This window comes from Amblyraja radiata, chromosome 1, assembly GCF_010909765.2.
Source record: "Amblyraja radiata isolate CabotCenter1 chromosome 1, sAmbRad1.1.pri, whole genome shotgun sequence".
NCBI lineage: Eukaryota > Metazoa > Chordata > Chondrichthyes > Rajiformes > Rajidae > Amblyraja > Amblyraja radiata.
In genome coordinates, this window is record NC_045956.1 from 52,212,742 (window position 1) to 52,237,537 (window position 24,796).

Consider the following 24,796-nt stretch of genomic DNA (forward strand, 5'->3'; position numbering starts at 1 on the left):
TCAGGCAGGAGATATAGAAATGTGAAAATGCACACCTCCAGATTCAGGGACAGTTTCTTCCCAGCTGTTATCAGACCACTGAATCATTCTATCAACAACTCGAGAATGGTCCTGAGCTACTATCTACCTCATTGAAGACCCTCGGAGTATCTTCAATCTGACTTTATCTTGCACTATACGTTATTCTGTTTACCACGCACCGTACCTGTGGTTAGCTAGATCGTAATGCATATATTGTCTTTCTGGTGTCTGGTTAGCACGCAACAAAAGCTCTTCTCTGTACCTCGGTACATGTAACAATAAACTAAACTAAATGTGAGCAGCAGCCTATTTATTGCTGGACCAGTCCCGGTCCCATTCCATCACTGGTTGCACGCACTCCGTTAATGGAAAATATTGCACTGCGGGGAAGAAATATTAAAGACAGAAAACAGGGGTCTGTAGAAAAGCTGGGATCACACAGAGGTAGGGAGAGCTGATCGAAATAATGGTCCCTCAGCATAATATTTAGGCACGTGGAAGGGGGCAATAGCTTCAGGCTATTCATAAGGAGAACACTGCTCCAGGGTAAAATTGGGCAAAGAGCCTGTTTCCATGTTGTATGACTCTAGCAGACAAGGTCCTTGACCAGTAGCCTAGATGCCAGAGATCCTGACTGCAGAAATCACTCCATGCCAGTTTTGGAGCTTAAAGTCAGTCAATTATCTGGAATTGCTAACAGCTTGTCTGAGCAATGACCACCATGACACTACTGGGCTTCGGTAAAAATCTATCTGATTTATCAATGTTCTTCAGAGGAAAACATTCTCACATTGTCACCCAGTTAGGCCTAAGTGCGAATGAAGAAGAGTCCCAAACTGAATCGTCACCCATCCCACTTCTCCAGAGATGCTGCCTGAGCCACTGAGTTACTTCAGCATTTTGTGTCTAACTTTGGTATAAACCAGCATCTGCAGTTCCTTTTTATTCCTACATGTGACTACTGACTGGCAGCAGGTATTTGACTCTGAAATTGCATTAAGAAAGGATAATACAAGCTGACGTTTGCCAGCACTATCTGCATCCTGCAAAATGATTTTTTTAAATAATGTCCTACTGTGTGCATGTTGATACTAGATTGCTTAACTCTTTTCACTTGTCCTTTCTCTGGTGATGATGAACAAAGTTTTTGTTAATTTTAACAGCTGTGCTTTGTGCCCTATGACCTGTGCCAGATACCAACCTGTCCAAGAGATGCTGCGTGTTCCTGTTTTGTTTCCCCAATTGGAAGACTTAATTTAGATGCATTTCTCAAGGGCCACTTGACCTGCTGAATAGACTTGGACTGCAGGGTGCAGGCTCAATGACTTGAGATACCCCAAGGCCACCAATCTAATATATCACTTAAAATGAAAACCATTCATTTATTGAAACTTCTTTTAAACCAGCCATAGTAATTTTTTGGTTTATTTTTAGTTTTGAGATACAGCGCAGAAACAGGCCCTGTTGCCCACCGAGTCTGTGCAGACCAGCATTCCCTGTATACTAGCACTATCCTACACACTAAGGACAATTTACAATTTTTACAGAAGCCAATTAACCTACAAACCTGTACGTCTTTGAGTATGGGAGGAAACCGGATCACCCGGGGAAAACTCGTGTGGTCATGAAGAGAACATACAAATACCGTACATACAGCACCCATAGTCAGGATCGAACCCTGGTCTCTGGCGCTGTAAGGCAGCAACTCTACCGCTGCGTCACCGTGTTGCAGTCGCAGCTATTTGTCGAAATTACACAGTTTGATGACACTTTTCAAATGGTCAATGATACTTTAGTTTCTTCTTCTCTTCCCTGGTGGTGGAAACAAACTGAAAAAAAATCCCTCAGTAAGGGAGAATGTGACCGGCTACTTTAAGGCTCTTGATGATCCAAAATGTGACTGAAGTCATCAGATCCACGGAGCACCTCACATCAAACAACTTATTACAACGAAGCACCTCATTTTCCCTTTTGGCATTTTAAGGAGTGGAGTGGACTTACGAAGAAGAACGGGAAAGGGAATTGTTTGCCTGATGGGTATAAAAGGCTGAAGACTAATAACTGAGAACAGGCCTTTGCATTGGTTCCACTTTTCCAAAACATGCACTTTTGAACGGCAGGTTGACAACCAATGCTGGAACTCAGAAGAAGTGCATCCTGATAACTGTGCTCCAGTAGGGAGACAAAAGCTGTCCATCAGGAAGAAACTGGAGGGGGGAGTCACAGAAAGATAATGTGGAAAAAGAAATAAGTGCCAATGAGTTGATGCATCTCAGTGGAGATCAATAAACAGTCCTCCTGACATTGTCAGAATGTCTCTAAACCTTAAATAAATGATGAGCTAGTTTTTGTTGATAATGACAAATGCTGATTGAATCCAGATGGCGCTAGGCTTGAGAACAAAACGCACCAAGTTAGGAACCGGCCGGGAGATGCACTATCTTCTATCTTAGGCAGGAAAACTCAGAGTTATGTCCAAGCTAATGGGATGAAGGTCGGCGATTTTGATAACTTCAATTTTGCACCCATGTGAGATACCACTCTAGACCTCTCACAAGGTCATCTCACTTAAACAAGGCATATGTCTCACACTGCCAAATGCCACTCAAAAGGTTGAGTGTATTGTGGAGCTCTCCCCTGTCTGAAGGAGTTCAGACCTGGAAGGGATAGAGAAATATATCACAGGAGTAACTCAGCAAGTCAGACAGCACCTCTGGAGTACATGAACAGGCAATATTTCGGGACGGGACTCTTCTTTAGACTTACCCAAAACATCGCCTGTCCAGGTCCTCCAGAGATATTGCCTGAACCACAGAGTTACTCCTGCATATTGTGTTCAACGCAAGATTCCAGAATCTTTAAGGTGGAGATTGACAAATTGTTTAAGGTCACTGGCCACTGTTTTACCCAAGCACTCATTTCAGTTTGCAAGTCCAACCAGCTCATCAAATCTGCGCTATCTGCATGACTCGTTCCATTTGCCCCTCCCTCTCCCCAGATCTTTAAGGTATTTTTAAGGTGGAATTTGACAGATTCTTGATTATCAAGGGTGTCATGGGTTATGGGGAGAAGGCAGGAGAATGGGACTGGGAGGGAAAGATAGATCAGCCATGATTGAATTGCAGAGTACAGCTGCTCCTCGACCTACGATGGAGTTACGTTCCGATAAACCCATCGTAAATCTAAAATATCGCAAGTCGAAAATGCATACAATACAATGCGATCACTTGACCGGCAGTGATGTACGGCTCGCTGACGTTGCAGAGCGTTTGCCGATTGAATAAGTCAAAGCATCATAAATCGGGGAGCATCTGTCGACTCAATGGGCTGAATGGCCTAATTCTGCTCTTAGGACTTATCATAAGGTCATAAGTGATAGGAGTAGAATTAGGCTTTTCGGCCCATCATGTCTACTCCACCATTCAATCATGGCTGATCAACCCCTCCCTCCTAACCCCATTCTCCTGCATTCTTCCCATAACCTCTGACACCCGTACTAATCAAAAATCTATCTATCGTTGCCTTAAATATATCCACTGACAGCCTCCACAGCTTTCTGTGGCAAAGAATTCCAGATTCATCACCCTCTGACTAAAGAAATTTCTCCTCATCTCCTTCCTAAAAGAACATCCTATATCCTAAAAAATGGTCCTTTAAGGACTCATCCGCAGTTCCTTGTGTGCGAGTGTATATATTTTATTGTTTTGTTTCATTGAAGACATGCAGATCAAATCATTAATACGTGTCGAAGTGGTGTAATGGTTTCTCTCTGGATCACAGGTTGCTGAGATGTAGGAAGACCTGACAGCAGCAAGCTCTGGAATCGACTGACACTTAGCAAAGTCGAGCTGATAGCTGAGCAGTGTCAAGGAGGCAAAATACATCTGTAATCAAAAGCGAACGTGCATTAGTTATTCCATCCTTCATTATGACTACTGTGATAAGCACAATATTTGATGTTACAGTATGTCCCCAGGGACACTTTTCATTCAGGTTTGTCACACCTCAAGACAGGAGAGCTTGTCAACTTGTTCCAACTCAGTGAGCAGCCCACATCAACCTAGGGAATCGAAGCACTGGAGTCTTTGGACCCTTTGCGGTTTTGAAAGACAATTACACCTCGTCTCTTCTCAATTGCAGTTCTTTTGTTGGAAAAAAATGCCTGACTGCTTTGATGGCAAAATTGAAGTCACCAGCCTGATCGATCATCGGAGCCTCTGTGAGAATCCATTTGGGGCAAGTGCTGCAATTGTGGAGTCAACAGAGAGAGCCCGATGTCATTGTGAGTCTCTGGATCGAAACGTGCTGCCTTTGCGATTAAAAGAGCAATGTTCTCCAAGTGGGGTTGGTAGGACCACAAGCCCATTTAAAACAAATGTGGTTTGGTCCCATTGTTGAAGGTGTTGACTGCCCAGTGTCCAAGAAGCCTATCTGATTATGGCAATTATCTAGTTAAATGTGGAAACTGTGGTTGCTAGCTTTAACTAAGACCCTAATTGACATTTTAGGTAGGAAGTGGTCAATCTACGAAGGTGCTCATTTTATATTGGTGATGGAGGTGATGATATCCAGCGCTAGGCATCCAATTTTCCATGGTTCTCATAGAGCTACAAGATATTCTGTGGGTGGGGATGAAGTTAGTTAAGTCCACAGACCCTGGAAGATGTGTTCAAAGACATAATTATGAAAATGGTGCAGATTCAGCGATAGTTTCTTCCCAGCTGTTATCAGGATCTAACTAACTAACTAGAGAGCAGTACTGATTTCCCATCTACCTCCTCAGGGCCCCTCGGGCTATCTTTAATCGGACATTGCCTTGCACTAAACATTATTTCCTTTATCCTGCCACCTTCAGCCTGATTGTAACAATGTATAGTCTTTCCGCTGACTGGATCGCCCACTTTAAAAAAGCTTTTCACTGTACCTTGATACATGACAAACTAACTATGCAGACGCACAGAGTTTCTTGCCCAGAGTAGGGGAATCAAGAACCAGAGGGAATAGGTTTAAGGTGAGGGGGGAATGATTTTATAGGAATCTGAGGGGTAGCTTTTTCATATAAAGGGTGGTGTGTGCTGTCCGAACAAGCTGTCGGAGGAGGTAATTGAGGCAGGGACTATCACAATGTTTAAGAAGCAATGACAGAGGTACATGGATAGGATAGTTTTAGAGTGATATGGGCCACCGCAGGCAGGTGGGACTAGTGTAGATGGGACATGTTGGTCGTTGTGGGCATGTTGGGCCAAAGGGCCTGTTTCCATACTGTATGACTCTATGAGATTACATTTTCTGCATGTGTCGAGACCGCAGCCACAGGTCCTGTAGCATGTTTTTTTTTAAATATATGAAGTTATCAAATAATTTACCCTGGGCACAACCTCACAATGTTCACCTACATTAGGGTCTGGAGAGAGAAAAGGGCAAATGGAACTAGTCAAGCAGAGCACAAAGAATTGATGATTTGATTGGACTTGCAAACTGAAATGAAGGCTTTGGGAAACCAGCAGCCAGGTGTCCCACAGCAACAACCCCAAGACAAATCTCTCCCCAGTTGCCTTTCACTCCTTACTTCACTGACACATCACAAATACAAAGCATCACATCTGGATTCCTCATTAGCCAGATGTGGCTGATATATTAGATCACTCTGTGCTACATCAGGAAAACTCAAGTCGTAACACAAGAGGGTCAAAAAATTGAGTCATCTCTGTCAAGGCGGAGGCTAAATTCAAGAGTGTCACATCTTCTCCCCTTTTCCGTCGGGCAATAAGATTCAAATGCTTCCAAATAGGTACCGGCAGCTTCAGGAACAGCCTCTTCCTGAAGCTGCCTGAAAGGATATTTAGTTCTTTACTTTCGGGATACCGCGCGGACGTGCTTATTTCACACACTTTGCTGGCTCGCAATTTGGTGCAAAGAGGCATGTGGTACTTGTGTGTGTGGTTTGAATGTACTCATGGACAGTATAACCTGCCAGGGCAGCAAGCAAAAACAACGTTTTTCACTGTATCCTAGTACACGTGACAATAATAAACCAATACCAACACCAATTTGTGTTGGCGAGCGGTTTGTATTGAGATTGTCTGACAGAGTAAATGTAGAGGCTACTGTAGGGAAGTGCTTGAAATTAGTCATCTCACACAAAAGAACAGCAGAAGCTAGGATAGCTTCATTCCACTTGGGTTGCTTACAACTCAACAATATGAACAGTGAATTCTCCAATCTTATGTCATACCCCCGCCTTTCCCTCTCCCTTCTTCCTGTGCAGAAGCAGGGCATCTCCCATGAATTAAACATAAGGCAATAGAATCAGACCAAGGGATCACCAGTGTACAAATATTGCACTAGGCACACCCAAAGTATGAATGCTTCCAGGAGGTGGAAATTGAAAGTGATCTATTTTTAAGTTATTACATTGCAAAATTTGTAATGCACCCTTCCCGAGCACCCAGGGGGTACAATTCACAATGGGCCTTGTGAATCCACAATTGGACAGCTTTTTCCTCAACAGTGAATCTCATCGATTTTTTCCACATTTTACACACAAATGCTGGAGCAACATTGCCTCTGTAAAGGTGCTTCCAAAAGCCAGCGCAGGAATTTGGAGTGCTGCAATTTAATAAAATATTGCATTCTGAATCTGCGGTTATCGATTCATCCACAAAACTTTGAAATGGACTTAAGAGAAGGGTGAAGTTACAAATAGATTGATGTTCAGTGTAAAGGCAATTCCCTCCTCTGTTGGTCATTCACTGTAATGATAAGCATACTGTTACTCCTACACCAGAACATGCAATTCAATAGGAGATACAAGGAGATAGATGTACACTTTCAGGAAAGGATGTTTGCATGTAACTCCCTGTCACTTTCGGGACTTAATTTTAACTTAACTTTTGTCGAGTTTAGATTGTAAAAGAACCTGTTTATGCTGCACTAAACAATGAGGGAGGATCTCCTCTTAACTTTCATCAGTGCCTAACACTGAAGTCGGGAGGGGCAGTTAATTTAAGTGTAGGAAGGAACTTCAGATGCTGGTTTATAATGAAGGTAGACACAAAGTGCTTGAGTAACTCAACGGGCCAGGCAGTATCTCTGGAGAAAAAGGATAGGTGAAATTTTGGGTCGGAACCCTTCTTCGGACCCTTCTTTAGTCTTGCTCCATGGATTATGCTTACTACACTATTCTATTCTAAGTCTGAAGTTATCCCTGCTGCCCCTCAGTCAGTGCTGGTACAGCATTAATTCGAGGCAGGAATCCTACACCTTAATGGATAGAAATTCCTCACTAAAGTACTGGGGATGGGAGCAGATTTATATTATTTTAAGTTGGGTGACATGGTGGTAGTCGGATCCTGTACGGAGTTTGTGCGTTCTCCCCATGAGCCCGTGGGTTTTCCCCGGGTGCTCCGGTTTCCTCCCACACTCCAAAGACGTACAGGTTTGCAGGTTAATTAGCTGTGAAAAGGATTGTAAATCGTCCCTAGTGTGTACGACAGTGTACGGGGATCGCTGGGCTGAAGGGCTTGTTTCGTGCTGTATCTCCAAACTAAACTTTTCACACAGAGAGTGGTGAATCTCTGGAACTCTCTGCCACAGAAGGTAGTTGAGGCCTGTTCATTAACTATACTTAAGAGGGAGTTAGATGTGGCCCTTGTGGCTAAAGGGATCAGGGGGTATGGAGAGAAGGAATACAGGATACTGAGTTGGATGATCAGCCATGATCATATTGAATGGCGGTGCAGGCTCGAAGGGCCGAATGGCCTACTCCTGCACCTATTGTCTATGTTTCTATGTAAACTTGTATCTACCAGATTTTAGATAATTAATATGATCATATTCCAAAATGAAAAGGGTCCTGCATCAATAAGTCTGACTTCATTTAAAAAAGCATTAATATAGCAACTTATTAAAGACAGCCAGTCCCTATTTGTGGTCCGTATTGCTCTATTTCCTTCCTTTTCATTTGTTGATTTAAATGCCTCTTAACAACACTATCGTTATCCGTTTCTACCACTTCCCCAGGCAACACATTCCAGGCACAGAGAATAGCTTTAGGTCATACAACTGCTGAAAGTATGGACCACTTTCCTGGTCCACCATAATACAATGTTAAAAAAATGTATAAATGTGACTGATGTCAGAGCATTCTCTACGCATATTTTTCTCTACATGACACAATTATGATATTGAATGGAAGAGGTTATGTGGAAAGGTATGGGATATCCAGCAGATTGGGCAAAAACTTCAGCGGGCAAGTCAAATTAGATTAAATGAGCTAAAAGGGCACCATGGTGGACCGATGGGCCCGTTTCTGTGATGTGTGACTCAATGAATTTAGAAATATGAGAGAGTGTTTCATTGCATTCTTACAGTTCTCTATTTCCCTCTCCAAAATCATGCCTGAACTGCAATGAATTTCTTGCAATTTTTGTTGCTATTTCACGTTTACCGCAATTGCAGTTTTTAGTGGTGAAAATTCTTGAGGTTGATAAGATTGATGCGGTGATGATCATTTCTGTGACTGGCAAGTCTCGTAATTAAAGGTCAGCCATTCAGACTGAGGCGAGAAGATATTTCTTCACATAGAAATCATTGGAAATTGCCACTGTGAACTGGGTCTTGGTTGATTGAAAGATCACCCCGTTCACATTAGTTTTGTTATCCCAGTTTCTCATCGACTTCCTAGGGGCAATATATCAAGGCCAATTAACCTACTACATTGAATGTCATTGGGATGTGCGAGGAAACTCACACAGCCACAGCGACAACGTGTAAAGTCACAGATAGCATCAGCACTCAGGACCAAACCTGGGTTTCTGCCGCTATGAGGCAGCAGCTCCACCATTTGTATGTTTAAATCAGAGATTAATAAGAGTTTGAAAATAAACATAAGCCAATGAAGGAATCAAGGAATCAGGGCTTTATTCTATCAAGTGACTTTGAGGCATTGTTGAATGGTTCAAGTTAGAGGCCAAATAGCTTATAATTGCTTAAATGTTGTTTTCTTCTTAGCCTCCATGTCCTAAATTAAAAAAAATAACCATAAATTAGGCCAGAAACATCATGAGGATGCCAATATCAAGACCCAGTCTTTTATTGTTGAAAAGTCATATGCCTCAGGTACGCAGCAAACCTGAAGATGGAGAACAAGGCGAGCTGAAGTGTTGGGTTTACGCCACCACGCTACATTGCTGAGGGTTGTGGACACAGCCCAGACCATCACACAAACCAGCCTCCCTTCCATTGACCATCTTGACTTCACGCTACCCCGGCAAGGCCAGCAGCATAATCAAGGGCGGGTCTCACCCCAATCACTCCTTCCTCTCCTATCAGGCAAGAAGTACAGAAGTGTGAAAACGCATACCTCCAGATTCACGGACAGTTTCTTCCCAGCTGTTATCAAGCAACTGAATCATCCTCTCACCAACTAGAGAGCAGTCCTGTCCTCCCATCTACCTTATTGGAGACCCTTGGACTATCTTCATCTTGGACTTTATCTTATCTTGGTCTTTATCTTGCGCTAAATGTAATACTCTTTATCTGCACACTGTGGCTGGCTTGATTGTAATCATGTATAGTCTTTTCGCTGACTCGATAGCTCACAACAAAAAAATCTTTTCACTATACGTGAAAAGGGAGGCACGTGTCAATAATAAACTAAGCTACAACTAAACATTGAAAACTCAGATTACAACCCCATCTACCAGCCAATATTGTGCCTTAGGTAAAGAACCACTTGTGTGTTGTTATACCTTCGAGGTTTACTGTTAGAGAGAAGAAATTTGGATGCAGATTTGGAATTAGGAAATTATCTACACCCTCGGCCCACATGCCCAGAAATGCAGATCTAAGGCACAACAGCGCTGCCACAGTTGGGAGGATATAATGCAGTTTGAGAAGCTTGCCCTGGTAGCTTGTAATAAAAATTGACACGATGGTTTTTCATGGGGACAAATAACAGAGGAAATATTTACAACGTGTTGCAGATGACCATGCCAGAACATGTGCGAAGGATGGTATTTCATAAAATTGCATTAACCAGTGTTTCAAGCAATAGCACAAATTTGACCTATAAAGCCTCACAGGCAAAACTATGTGTTTTCTGGAGAGGAATGTGGTTTTATATTCAAGGCAGATTTTTAAAAAAAATTGGAAAGCATGATAAGTAAAATATAACAAGGTACAAAAAACAACTCTGGTTGGTTCTGACTGCATGCGTTCAGCTTGGGTGCATATCACTCCATGACGCGTTTCATTCACACACTTTGCTGGTTCACGGTTTGTTGCAAAGAAGCATCCTCTTTCATGTGCACTTCACCTTTAGTTTAGTTTAAAGATACAGTGTGGAAACAGAGATTTCGGCTCACCGAGTCACACTACTTTTATGTTATTGCACCGACCAGCGATCACCATACACTAGTGCTATTCTACACACCAGGGAGAATTTACAATCTTTACCAAAGCCAATTAACCTACAGACCTGCACGTCTTTGTAGTGTAGGTGGAAACCAGAACACCCGGGGAAAACCCATGTGGGCATGGGGGAGAATGTACTAACTCTGTACTGACGGCACCCGTAGTCAGGATTGAACCCGGGTCCCTGGTGCTCTAAGGTAGTAACTCCACCACTGCGCCACTATGCTGCCCATCTGCTCGAAAAGGCACAGCCAGAAACATAATTCATTACTGCTGCCTCCAATCACTACCCACGACAAATAAAATACCCGGACACTGTGCGATTTCAGGTCTCATTCTCAATCATCACAGTTATTGCTTGTTGACTATCAGGATAGTCATAGAGACAGAGCAAGGCAACAGGCTCATCGGCCTAACTCTTCCATGCTGAATGGGATACCCCATCGAAGATAACCCCATTTTCCCACATTTGGTCCAAATCCTTCTAAATCTTTCCTATCCATGTACGTTTTAACTGTTGCTATAGTACGTGCCTCAACTACCTACATAGGCAGCTCATTCCATATTCCCACCATCATCTGACTGAAAAAGTTGTCCCTCAGATTCCTATTAAATCTCTCCCCTCTCACCTTACACCCATGTCCTCTGATTCTTGGTTAACCTACCCTTTGTAAAAGACTGTGCCTTTACCCTATCAATTCCCCTCATGTCTTCAGACTGATAAATATCTATTGAATCTCTGTGCTCCCCTGTGTAATTACCATTTAAATCCTCCTGGGCGATGCGAGTGTACAGATTCAGTAATGGCACAATTACAAAAGGAGTTGTCAAATAACTAGGTTAGCAAGATAAAGTTCCCCTTCCCTCATGTGTCGCTATTTTAGAAGGCCCGTTGAGCTGTGCAATTGGCTCTGCAAAGAACAGAACATTTGGACACAAACATAAATGGAAGAGTTGATTCTGTAACCTGTGGTTTTTCATTTCTGTTTGTTTGAAGAGCTGAATTTTCTTCAAATGCAGCACCTGAAAGCACTACCTCTCCAGTAGAGTAGCCCAGCAGGACTGAGTCGCATCGTCTCCGGGGACTGTCTGTATAACCCAGCGACTGAGCCGCTTCAGTTTCTTTCATTGGGCAGCTGAGGGTAAAAGTCCACACACACGGGCAGTTCCTCAGAAGAGGGAGCTCTCGAACTACTCTCCAGCCTCACCACCCACCCATTCCCCGCTACACGTGGTCTGCCAAGACCAAACGCAATGGCTCAACGGCTGGATGCACGGGTCACAAGAGTCATTGAGCACTTAAACAGGATCACCACATCTGTGCCCACAAACAGCCAGCCATTTATTCTAATCCAATTTACATGCATTTGCCCATTATGCCTTTAAGTTAAATTCCCTGTCTATATACTTTGAAATGTTGAGGGAGTATTATAGAACCTAAAACAGCACAGGAACAGGCCCTTCGACCCATAGCGTACCTGCCTTCATTGCCCACTGAGGCAGTGTTCCAGAATAAAATCACACCCTGGTAAAGAAAATTCTTCCTCAGATACCTCTTGCATCCCTTGCCCTAAACTTATGTCTCCTACCTGTTGAACCCTTCTACCATGCGTTTCCTGCTATCTAAGTAGTTTGAGCCCTCATAATTTTGTCTACATCAATTAGAACCTCACCTCCCCCCCCTCCCACCCGCCCCCATCCTCCTTCACCTGAAAGGAAACAAACCCAGCTCTTCAATTTCTTCTCATCAGGCTGGAGGCAATTCATTGAATAACTAACGGCACTAATGGAGCAGGTCACACAATTGTTCAGCAGGAAGGTTACAAGCTTTAGTTTATTTGTAGAGCTTACTCTGTTTCTGTCATGCAGTGGAAGTCAATAAATGGTATTTGTTTCACCATCATTCTTTTTACAGAGAAGCTGGAATATTCTGGTCAGAGTAATTAAGCCCTTGCAATAAGAGGAGGATAGAACTGAACTGGTGACATGGATTAAAAAGACAGGAAGCCAATCTATTCTGGATAGTCTTACGGTATTTCATTGAACAGAATCACTACGTTCCACACACTGCTGCCAGACACTTTCCTCACTAACCAGACACTGTTACTTTGCTGACCATTTGACCCCGAGCTAATCTTCCGACATTCATACCTTGTCCATCATTAAGACCCTCATATATCGGATATGTTGAACACATTTAGTCTGCACCCTTATCTCAGTACTGGCATAAACTGCATCCTTGACTTTGATCCCTTATCTCCTCTGTAATGTCAACTGACTGCACCGCCTCACCTTATCATCTGCAGAAAGCCTCCTCCACACCTTTGATAGACACAAAATGCTGAACTAACTCAGCGAGTCAGGCAGCATCTCTGGAAAAAAGGAATAGGTGACATTTTGGACCTTCTTCAGACTCACCTTAACCATTCCAATGCATTCCACCCTGAGCTCCATTATTCTACCCTCTGCAAACCTGCGTTCATCTAAAGATCTGCAGCTCCTATCTGCACCAGAGGGCCTGTTTCCATGCTGTACGACTCCACAGCCACCCCATATCCCAGCCTTGCAACCCAGGAATTCTGCATCCTTCCAGAGATGCAATTCCCGACTCTTTCATCTATCTTGCAGAGTAAACCTTTACACACAAATTGCTTCCAGTTCCCGATCTGATCTAGGCAAATGTTTGTGCTTGTGTAGCCAAGATAACTTCAACCCCAGGCACTGATTTCCATTAAATGGATTATACATTCGGTCAACATCAATTTTGGTTATGAAGTACTTCTCGTTTAACATCTAGACAGTTGATGGGCATAGTCTCTTAATTAAAGTACTGCAATATGTTCCCAATATCTGGGTGGGGAGGGTCGTATCCTGTACCTATTCATGCCCAATCAGTTTCCCATTCCCCAACTCTCACTTTGAAGAAGGGTCTCAACCCAAAACGTCACCTCTTCCTTTTGTCCAGAGATGTTGCCTGACCCGCTGAGTTACTCAAGCACTTTGCGTCTATCTTTCCGATATCTGGAATTGTATCTTGTGAGTGTCATCAGGAGGAGAAACTGGGTGGAATGTAAACCCATTATTACAGGAAGTGTTTCGGGGAAATAGGAAAGTGATTTTGAAAATGAAACAAGTGCTTGAGAGAGCTCAGAATAGAAAATGATACCAAAGGATCAAGACGAGTCAAAGGTAATGGGAGGATTCTCGTGAGGAATGTAAACATTAGCTTAGCTGAATTGAAAAACCTGGTTCTGTGCAGTACTTCAATGTAGCTCTACACAAACTTCAGAGTGAAAGAAGCCAATGAATAACTTTAGGTATAAAATTACCGACAAAAAGCTCAAATTGTTTGTTTTTTTTAATGCTGAATCTTAATTTTGGCTGCAGGACGCAGAGACCTGTCCCACTGTACGAGTTCATTCAAAGAGTTCTCCCAAGTTTGCCCTAATTCGAACTCGGAGATTTATGGTAACGGACGCTCGTCGGTACTCGGGGCTCTCGTGGACATTTTTCAACATGTTGAAAAATCTTCACCAGTCTTCCTGAGCTTACCACGTTTCCCGAGTACCTGCCGTTAGCGTTACTAGCTGCTAAGAGACGTCCCGAGCTCCGACGTACCAGCTACATTCATTCTGCGTGCTTACCACGAGTTTGATTATTTTTTTTAAACTCGGGAGAGCACTTGAATTAACTCGTACAGTGGGACAGGGCTTTAACTTTGCACTTCAGCACGGGTGGCCCAGCAGTAGAGTTGCTGTCTTACAGCACCAGGGACCTGGGTTCAATTCTTACTATAGGTGCTGTCTGTATGGAGTTTGTACATTCTCCTTGACCACGTGGGTTTTCTCTGGGTGCTCTGGTTTCCTACCATATTCCAAAGAGGTGCCAGTTTGTAGGTTAATTGGCTTCAGTAAATTTCCCCTTGTGTGTAGGATAGAACTAGTGTGAAAGTGATCATTAGTCAGCGCAGACTCGGTGGGTATAAGGCCCAATTTCTACACTGTATCTCCAAACTAAACTAAAGTGGTTGCCGTAGCTGCTGGAGTTTAAGCATTGACAAATTGTTGTTAATCTTGTTGAAAAACATGCCGGATAGCAAATGTATCAACAATATGTTCAATCCACGCTGACCCCCATGCATTTCTTTACAAAAGCCTTGCTCGGCAAATTACAAAGCACCGTGGGTTTGAATTGCAAAGAGCACACTGTGAAATAATTTAGTTCTGTGAAACAATTTTTTTTTGAATTTTAGTCAATAATGGCAAATCTGCAGCACATATTTCTCTATCACAGTTGGCTTTCAAGTCTACTACACAATCTATAAACTCCAGCACAGACATTAAATAAATACCCTTGCAAGTATATAATTCAAATGTATACCACAATAATCCTTAAGGCTTCAATAGACAATAGGTGCAGGAGCAGGCCATTCAGCCCTTCGAGCCAGCACTGCCATTCAATGTGATCATAGCTGATCATCCCCAATCAGTACCCCGTTCCTGTCTTCTCCCCATATCCCCTGACTCCGCTATTTTTAAGAGCCCTATCTAGCTCTCTCTTGAAAGCATCCAGAGAACCGGTCTCCACCGCCCTCTGAGGCAGATAATTCCACAGACTCACCACTCTCTGTGAGAAAAAGTGTTTCCTCGTCTCCATTCTAAATGGCTTACTCCTTATTCTTAAACTGTGGCCCCTGGTTCTGGACTCCCCCAACATCGGGAACATGTTTCCTGCCTCTAGTGTGTCCAAGCCCTTAACAATCTTATATGTTTCAATGAGATCCCCTCTGCCCACCTGTCTGTCTTTCTTCCCATTAAACTGTTGATTTAATATCAATAAACTCCAAATTAGAGATGCATGCTGGATCTAAATCCACTAGGAACAGTCAGAAATTGTATAAATTCAGACAACAAGGACCGCTTGTAGATATTTCAATTACAGCAGTACTCCTAGATGAAAATGGTTTCACCTCTGAGCTCGTTCAGATCCAGAGGAGAACTATGTAGAAACAAGATGTACCAATGAAAGACAAAATGCTGGAGTGACTCAAAGTGTCAGGCAGCATCTCTGGAGAACATGGATCCATGTTCCCTCTAACCCAGCTGTGTTATTCCAGCATTTGGTGTCTTTCCAGAGGAGAACAACTAGCAAATTCTCGAGCCATTAAATATTTTCTTAATTCGCTGGCCGATCAAAGAAACGTTTGATTCCAAAATGATCATAGCGTGTCCTGTGATGTTGTGGTGATATTCCAACCAACACATTGAAGAGGGATTATTGGATGGTCTATGTCATAGACCAAGGGGGAGCATGTCAGTTCTGTTTCAGACTGCAACTCAAGAAGTGAATGAAATGGATCAACAGAAAACATTGGTGATTTTTAAAATAATAGCCTTTTAGACTTTAAACTTTCGAGATGCAGTGCAGAAACAGACATTTTGTAGATGATATAAACTGCAAGCACTTTGCACCAGCAGCAGAGAATAGGAATGGTTAGAGTGAATGATGGTGTGCCATTCTTTACTTTACATATAAAATTGCAGCGGGGATACAGGCCCTTCGGCCCACTGAGTCCGTGCTAACCAGCGATCACCTTGTACACTAACACTATCCTACACACTAGGAACAGTTTACAATTTTACCCAAGCCAATTAAGATACAAATCTGTCTGTCCTTGGAGTGTGGAAGGAAACCGGAACACCCAGAGAAAGCCCACGCAGTCACGGGGAAAACGTACAAACTCTGCACGGACAGCACCCATAGTCAGGATTGAACCCGGGTCCCTGGCGCTGTAAGGCAGCAGCTTTACCACTATGCCACTGTGCTGCTCTTTATCCTTTATAAATAAAACAACTTATAAATAAAATATACTGTAGGAAAGCAACACCTCGTGGTCAACTCAGAGTTAGAGCTTCAGGTTCTGAGCCGAAAATATCACCAAGAATTTGTCCTGATCCAACCACACTGACACAGCGGCCAAGAAAGCATGTAACACCAGATACAAGAACAGCTGTTAGGCTTTTGAACAGATCTTTCACATGCTTAAAATAAATTCCTGATCTTCCAATCTACCTTATTGCAGCCCTTGCACTTTAAAAAAAAAACTGGCCTTCCTCTCTAGCTGTATTACTATTTTTTGCACTCCGTTTCTTTTCCCTTTTGCACTACCTGATGTACCCATGATTTAGCTGATAGCACATGGTTCTTCAATATATCTCAGTACAGGTGACAATAATAAACCAATACCAAAAATAAACAACATTCAAACAGTATGTTGTAGCGGCACCAAATGTGGTGAATAAACAGTTGCTTTATTCAGGTGTTACATGCAAGTTTGTTCCACTAACATAATTGTCATTGCTGCTGCAGCTGAGCGAGGGTATTGTCTCGAGCTCAGCTACCTGTTGACTCGGGTGATCTCAAGGTGAGATATGCTTATGTAGCAGGACACTCCCCTTAACCCATGACGTCACGTGACAGCCCTCGTAACCACTGACGAGGGTTCGACCATAAGTGGTTTGTCTATCAGCTGATGCCACAATGAAGCATTTCAATGCAATAAATGTTCCAAGCATCTTGACAATATTTATCTGGACAGGCAGTTTCATTTGTGCATTAAAGTGGGATACTGATAGTTGGTGGTCTAAGAAGGGAATTCAAGCAAGACCTTCATAGCTTTGTAGCCCCAGGTTCACGTGACAGAGAGAGATGAGGTCAAGATTCGGAAAGGGGCCAGGAATGTAGAGATCTCAGAGGATTATAGAGCTGGAGGAGAATACAAAAACCAAGTTCAAGTGAGTTTATTGTCATGTGTCCCTGATAGGACAATGAAATTCTTACTTTGCTTCAGCACAACAGAACCAAGAGTAACAAGGTGCGTAAAGTGATTTTTTTTTTTAAGTCAGGAAATTGGGACCAAACACATGTCATATATTCTTCTAATTTTTCTGTGGCTGTGGTTAGTTTTGCACCTTACTGGTGCTGCATTGGTGCTAACAGACCATGCAATGGGGCACTCTCTCTATTAATGCGAAGTGCTGCATCACTGTGACATCTAGGAACAGAGCAGAAAGGTTCAAAGACAGAATCCCAGTATTAGAAGCTCTGAGAAATAGGGAAGCCTCAATTAGACAAGAGATTTTCATGTTCTGGATGGAAGGCTCTTTTAAACTTTACTTTAGACATACAGCATGGAAACAGGCCCTTCAGCCCACCAAGTGCGCGCCAACCAGCGGTCACGCGTACACTAGCACTATCCTACGCACTAGGGACAATTTCCCCATTTTTTTTACCGAAGCCAATTAACCTACAAACGTGTACGTCTTTGGAATGTGGGAGGAGACCGGAGCATCTGGAGGAAATTCACATAGTCACAGGGAGAACGTGCAAACTCCGTACAGACAGCAGCCGTGGTCAGGATCGAACCCGGGTCGCTGGTACTGTAATAGGCAGCAACTCTACTGCTGCGCCACTGTGCCACTCCCATTAGACGCTGTTTTGTTCAAGGAATCATTTATCCTGACTATTAATGGCCTTATTATACAATGAGACACAAGTCCCTGCAATAATACCACAGTGGTCAAGTCTGCAACTTACTTAACCAGCAAAGGATCAGATCATATTAGGCTTCAGACAGGCCGATGAGAACACCTTTACCAGTGCACAGGCAGAGTGCTGTTGCTAGCAACAGCCTATTGAGCAATCGGGCCAAACTACAGTGTGGCAGGAAATCTCTTAGTGTTCTGTGCGGAAGGAATTTGCAGCAATTAATCCAGATGTAATTGCATAGTGGATAAACGATTAACACATCATCATTGCCATTGTCGACTCTGCTGTTGCATAACTGTGGAATATAATGGCTGGGCGGCATCGTTTCAGGTTAGAGGCATCAAAACCTGGTGTGGATTCCAGTTACAGGCACTTCAGCAGCTATTAGAATTAATACCATTAGAAACCACAAGGTTCTTTCACACTGACAGATTTCATGTTGCTCCCTGCCTTAGGGAAGATTTGCTTTCACCTAATATTCACATTCACCCATGGCCTTATTGCCAACTTCCAGACTCGCCTACCCCAATCATTACAAATTACATAAAGTGACAAACGCATGCACAAATGGGGAGAGATTTCCCTGGTTCAAATCATACCCCAGCAACACACTCTGCACCCTCCCCAAGACCAGTGCTCAGGCCACAAGACCGCAACAAATTGCAGAGAATTGTGGACGCAGCCCAAACCATCGCACAAACCAACCTCCCTTCCATTGACTCAGTTTACACTTCATGCTGCCTCGGCAAGGCCACCAGTATCAGGACGAGTCTTGCCCCAGTCACTCCCTCGTCTCCCCTTTCGCATCAGGCAAGGTGTACAGAAGTGTGAAATCACACCCCCGCAGAATCAGGGACAGTTTCTTCCCAGCTGTTATCAGGTAACTGAACCATGATATCAACAACTAGGGAGTGGTCCTGAGCTATTATCTACCTCAATAGAGACCCTTGGATTTACTTTAATCAGTCCTTATCTTGCACTAAATGTTATTCCCTTTATCATGTTTCTGCACATTGTGGATGGTTCGATTGGAGTCATGTATTATCTTTCGGCTGACTGGTTAACATGCAACTAAAGCTTTTGACTGTACCACAGCACACGTGACAATAAACTAAACTAAACTAAAAATCCATCTGTAGACTAGATCAAAGCTTGCAGGATCATATCTGAAAATGAATTGTTTTTAATTAACTAAGTCTGAGAACCAACCAAAGAGGGCTTCAAAGTGGAGGAGTAGAGTGATAGATTCTATTTTTCCTCCCACATTTCATATTTCCATATTTTTTTCCAAACATGAGGCCATTTGGCCCATTCAGTCTATGCTGACTCATTGATCATCCTCACTAGTTTCGCCTTCAATCTATCTTCCCTTCATCCCCATCAAAATAGCCCCTTTCTACTTAACTATACTCTAGGGGAACCCTGTGGTGGCCAATTAACTCTGCAACCATCACGTCTTTGGGATCATGAAGAAACTAAAACATCCTTGGGGAACTGTGCATACCCCACACTGACAGCACTGGTGGTCAGGATTGAACCCAGGCCTCTGGAGCTGTGAAGGAACAGCTCTACCAGCTTGTTCCAAGTGTTCTGTACAGAATCGCACATATTTGTTGGATTCCTGTAGTTGCCCCAAATCTCACACGTGTTCAGCATAGCCTTATTATTTTTGTGCCACTTTAACATCATGATGGAAGCAAACCCCCAAACAACCAATTTTTGTAGAACAACAAGTTACTTAGGGAGGTTAATGGTTTTATTATTAGTTATAACTATTTAACGACAGAAATGGCAAAAGAAATTAAACATTTTCTTTATCCTGACCCAGTGACAATAAGGGTTTAGAATTCTAAGACAGCAGGAAGTTCCTTGTAGCTCATTGAGTAACAGAATTGTTCAACAGAGAGATGGCGTTTTGGCTCATCTTGTCCGTGGCAACTCTTTATGAAGCAACGTAGTCAAGTTTTTACCGTCCAATGTTTTGTTTCCAGTCTTTTGCACTCTTCAAAGCACAATAACCCCCAAACTCTCATTCTGACTCATTCCCAATCACAGAATTAAAATAAAGCTACTGTTTGGAAAGGCAAATGATTGAAAAGATAATGGCTGAAAAATGAAACCATTTAATATCAATAAAAAAAATGCAACAGATATCACTATGGTCATCTAGTTTGATTAATAATGAATAATTCTTGTCCCGACAAGAAACATTGTCTACCATTCCCACCTTAGATGTTGAGTTACTCCACAGCTGAGTTACTCCAGAAGCTTGTGTTTTACTACAGTTTGTATCAGTTTAACAGAATGCATTTACATTGGACAGTTTTCTTTTACAGTACGTTGAATGGTTACAAACTCTTTCAACTTAATTAACTGTATTTGACGAGTTTGTGAACCCTGTTCATTCAGAATGATTTTGGCGCGGAATGATTGACTCTGCAGAACAATCTCAACCAATAAAAACAGGCAAGTCATTTTAATTGAAAGAACACCTTTAAACAACAGACCACGGACACCGACACAGCAAATCACTTTGAACCATCTCCAAGTTATTTTATCATTTAAAATATGGAAACCACCGTCAGAAAATTATTTTGTTTCCTCATTGAGACATTATACCAAATAACCTCTTCAAATTTAATGACAGCTTTTATCTATAATGCTGCTCTTGCACAAAAGAAAATTTGTTTGAAATTATGCTCAATTTCAAGGGTTGATATTCTCATCTGTGATTTTGTGAATTAACAGCTTTTACACATGAGTTCCACATTCATAAGGCTAAAACTTTTATGCAGATGTCAAGTATTTAAAGTAAACATAATCTGCAGATCTAAATTAACTGCATGGAGCAGTTGTATGTGAATTTAACAGTCTGAGATTCCTTCCACTGTATATCATTTGTGCTATTAATTAGAAATAGCTCGTTACATGGTGTGGAATGATGAAGTTCTTCCAATAATGGGTTGGCCTCCTTATTGCTTGCCTGTTATCTATCACACGTTTCTATTCTGATATATCTATGTTCTGTCATGCTTTTGTATTAAAATAACAGATTTAATTTTGAAACTTTTGGTTGAATCAAAAATATCTTGTCACACTATTTAAAGAGAGACAGGGGACCTCTTCTTAGTGAACCTGGGCAATATGTATCCCGCAACCAACAGCTATCCGATTAGTTTCATGTAGCCATTGTTACATCCCTGCTGTGTCCAAATCAGTAGTCGACATTATGCCAAAGGGTTTTAGAAAGCAATGTATAAATTCTGAACTGCTAATTTGTTAATTTGAACAATGGCCACAAGCAAAAGCCTTAAACTGATACCAGTGTCCTGCCAGGGGTAATTTGCAGTAGGAGAGACTGAAAAGATTAACTTGACCATAATGTCATTACAGTCTGTACCCCGGGCAGTATTAAACACAGCTCGTGGATTATTATCATGAAACTGGGGAAGAGCAACTCCACATTAGCCCATAATGTGACTGCTAAACCAGTTGCCAGGAATTGGGATACTTTTCAGCAGTTTTTTTAAACATTGGTAATAATTTCAGCCCCTCCCTCTAACAAGGAAAAGTCAGCCATGATAAGATATTAAACCCATCCTGTGAGCCTTACAGATTCACATCTTAAGTGTGGCAGGATGAGTAAAAGTTGAAACAAAGCCATCCACTGAATTCTTCAACTCACACACACTAATATTCTTTCTAAGTCCACTTCAAAAGCTACCATTACTTTGTAACTCAACTGGACAGATACTTGGAAAGGAAAGTAGCGGGATAATGTTCTAAAGCAGGCAAATCTTCTACCTTGTGTTCAAAAAGGTCTGAAGAAGGGTTTCGGCCCGAAACGTCGCCTATTTCCTTCGCTCCATAGATGCTGCTGCACCCGCTGAGTTTCCCCAGCAATTTTGTGAAATCTTCTACCTTGTTTAAGAAGGAACTGCAGATGCAGGAAAATCAAAGGTAGACTAAAATGCTGGAGAAACTCAACGGGTGAAGCAGCATCGATGGAGCGAAGGAAATAGGCAACTATTTCGGGTTGAAACCCTTCTTCAGACCTTCACTCCATAAATCTTCTACCTTATTGGAGACCCACATACTATCTTTAGTTGGACTTTACCTTGCACTAAACGTTATTCCCTTTATACTGTATATGTACACTGTGGGTGACTTGATTGTAATCATGTATAGTCTCTTTGCAACGCAACACTAAAAGCTTTTCATCACACCTCGGTACACGTGACGTAAACTAAACTAAATGACATTAACAGATAGGCATCATGGTCGGCATGAACAAGTTGGGCTGAAGGATGTTGCTGTGCGCTGTACGACTATCAATCTATTCATAACTAATAGGAATCATGAAACGAGACCATTCAGATTGTTGGTCTACTCAACAACGTACCTCGGTGACTGCCAATCACCCCCCCCCCCCCCCCCCCCCCGGACACTTATTATTATTTATTCAAATCATTTGCTATGTCGCTCTTCCAGGGAGATGCTAAATGCATTTCGTTGTCTCTGTATTGTACACTGACAATGACAATTAAAATTGAATCTGAATCTGAATCTGAATCTGTTGGGCGCATGCTGGCTCTTGAAATGTGCCACTCTACCATACTTTCCCCATCCTTGTCTTTCTCCCATCAGTAGTTCTGCATCAAGTAGCTATTGAGCTCTTTCCCTCTTTGAAAGCTCTAGTCAGGAAGTCCAGTCTGTTCAGAACAGGGTTCCAACACTTCTTAAACTCTTCTTTAAATAGGTCAGTGAACTGGAAAGTAAAAAAGGGGACACCAATAGTCCTATCTAGCTGACCGCCTGTCTGGCACACTAATCTTCTGAGTCCCATTTACCTCTTTGTTCTCCCCTCCAGCTCTCTGTACCTTGATGTCCGCATCTTTTTATTGTTGAAATCTGTACACTCGCAGCAGAATTTGGAGAGCACAGATTGACAATGGCCAGACTCGAGGGTCTGAGCTCTAGGGAGAGTTTGAAGAGGCTGGGACTCTATTTCTTGGAGCGTAGAAGGATCTGGTGTAATCTTACAGAGGTGTACAATATCATGAGAGGAATAGATTGTGTAAATCCAGAGTCTTTTGCCGAGAGTAGAGGAATCGAGAACCAGAGGACATAGGTTTAAGGTGAGGGGGGGGGGGGAAATTTAACAGGAATCTGAGGAGCAACTTTTTCACAAAAAGGGTGGTGGGTGTATGGAACGAGCTGCCAGAGGAGGTAGTTGAGGCAGGTACAATCACAACGTTTATGAAACAATTGGACAGGTACATGGATAGGACAGGTTTAGAGGGATGTGGGCCAAACGCAGGCAGGTGGGACTAGTGCAGATGGGACATATTGGTCGGTGTGGGCAATTTGGGCCGAAGGGCCTGATTCCACGCTGCATAACTCTATGGCTCCACTATTACAACCTCTCTGCCTGCGCTCGCTCGTTCCCCAAACTCCCTTAACGCTTTGGTTAAGACATCGTTTACCTGGTACAGCGCTGGTCTCGGTGTCTGACAAAAGAAACCCCCAGGTTAAAGTGATTTAGTTGCTGCTTCTCCTTGGGAAGTGCACGGAAGGCAAGCAAAAGCGAATGCCCGCACCTAGCAGAGGGCCGGAGCCAGGTGTAAGGTGGCGGAGGTGGGAGAGCTGCCAGTGCCAGGTTAGTACAGTACAGTACAGTACAGTACAGGACAGGACAGGACGAGGTGACCAGCAGAGGGAGCCCACGGGGCGTCCAGCGGCGCTGTCAGCGCACAGAGAAGAGGCACATTTCCAGGTATAAGCGACTCAATCTCCACTCCACAGGGGGGGCTGCACCGACATTGGACCCAGGTGCATCTCGTCACCTACCGGCAAGAGTTCAAGCCCGGCCACCTCTCTTCCCCTCTCTCCCGGCAGAATGAAACGATCAGATTTAAAAGAGAAAAAAATAAATAAATCGAAAGAGGAAAAAAGTCGATTGCAGTCCGGACTCCAGGGTGAGGAGCAGGCATGCTGTGGTGGAATAGTCCCGGGCAAAACATGAAATAATCATTCTCCTGGAGAAACACTTAGGATGAAGGATCGGTGGGAGAGGGTCCCACACTTACAGAAATCGCTAGCGCTGGCGTTTTCTCAATGACAGCTCGGAATTTAGCTCCACGGGAAAACTTTCCCCAAAGTTTTTTAAAAAATTTAAAACTGAATTAAACTTTTTACCTGGCAAATCATCTTTCTTGCGTCTCGGTCCGTTTCTGTTCTTTCCCCCTCTGCCTTTTCCTTTACCTCTCTGCTTCGGTTTCACATCGGACATATCTCTTCTGGTTATTTTGTTGTTTTTCTTTTTGCTGTTGTTACTTGCGCGAGTTCTGCGTTTCTTTAAAAGTGATATCGGAGTCGGAATAAAATCCTCGCGAAGGTGAGGGTGGGTGAGGGACGCGGCTTTGGAGATCGTGCTGTGTTGTCCTGGGCTGTTCGACTATAACCAGGTCCCGAATCTCCCAGTCCTCTTCCCGCAGTCTCCTGCTCCTTGGTCCCGATGCCGGACCGCCTCTGTAACTTGCTCTGCAGCCGGCAGCAGAATGACTGAAGTTTTTTTTCCCCTCCCAAGTCTTGCTGTTTAAACGGCCCACACGTATTGCCCCTCCCTTAGAGTAAAGCCTCGGTAGGACTGACACTTGCGCCAGTGTTTGTGTTCAACTACACATATTTGGTTGGTTTGAGAGAGGGGGGGGGGTTCTTATTTCTATTCCAGGGAGGGGGTGTTGTGCCTTCAATTTATCTTACATGGGGCCCATATTCCAGCTGTTGCTTATTTTGTTTTGTTTTGTTT

General features: G+C 43.0%; 1 protein-coding gene across 1 annotated transcript in view; it reads right to left on the reverse strand.

Moving 5' to 3' along the window:
- nrg1 (neuregulin 1) overlaps window positions 1-24,562 on the reverse strand; it is a 210,896-nt gene extending 186,334 nt beyond the window's left edge. Inside the window, exon 1 of the mRNA XM_033022003.1 lies at window positions 24,184-24,562. Within this exon, the coding sequence (XP_032877894.1) occupies window positions 24,184-24,277 (94 nt within the window). The 5' untranslated portion in view covers window positions 24,278-24,562. The remainder of the gene's footprint in view (window positions 1-24,183) is intronic.
- Window positions 24,563-24,796: the final 234 nt, after the last annotated feature.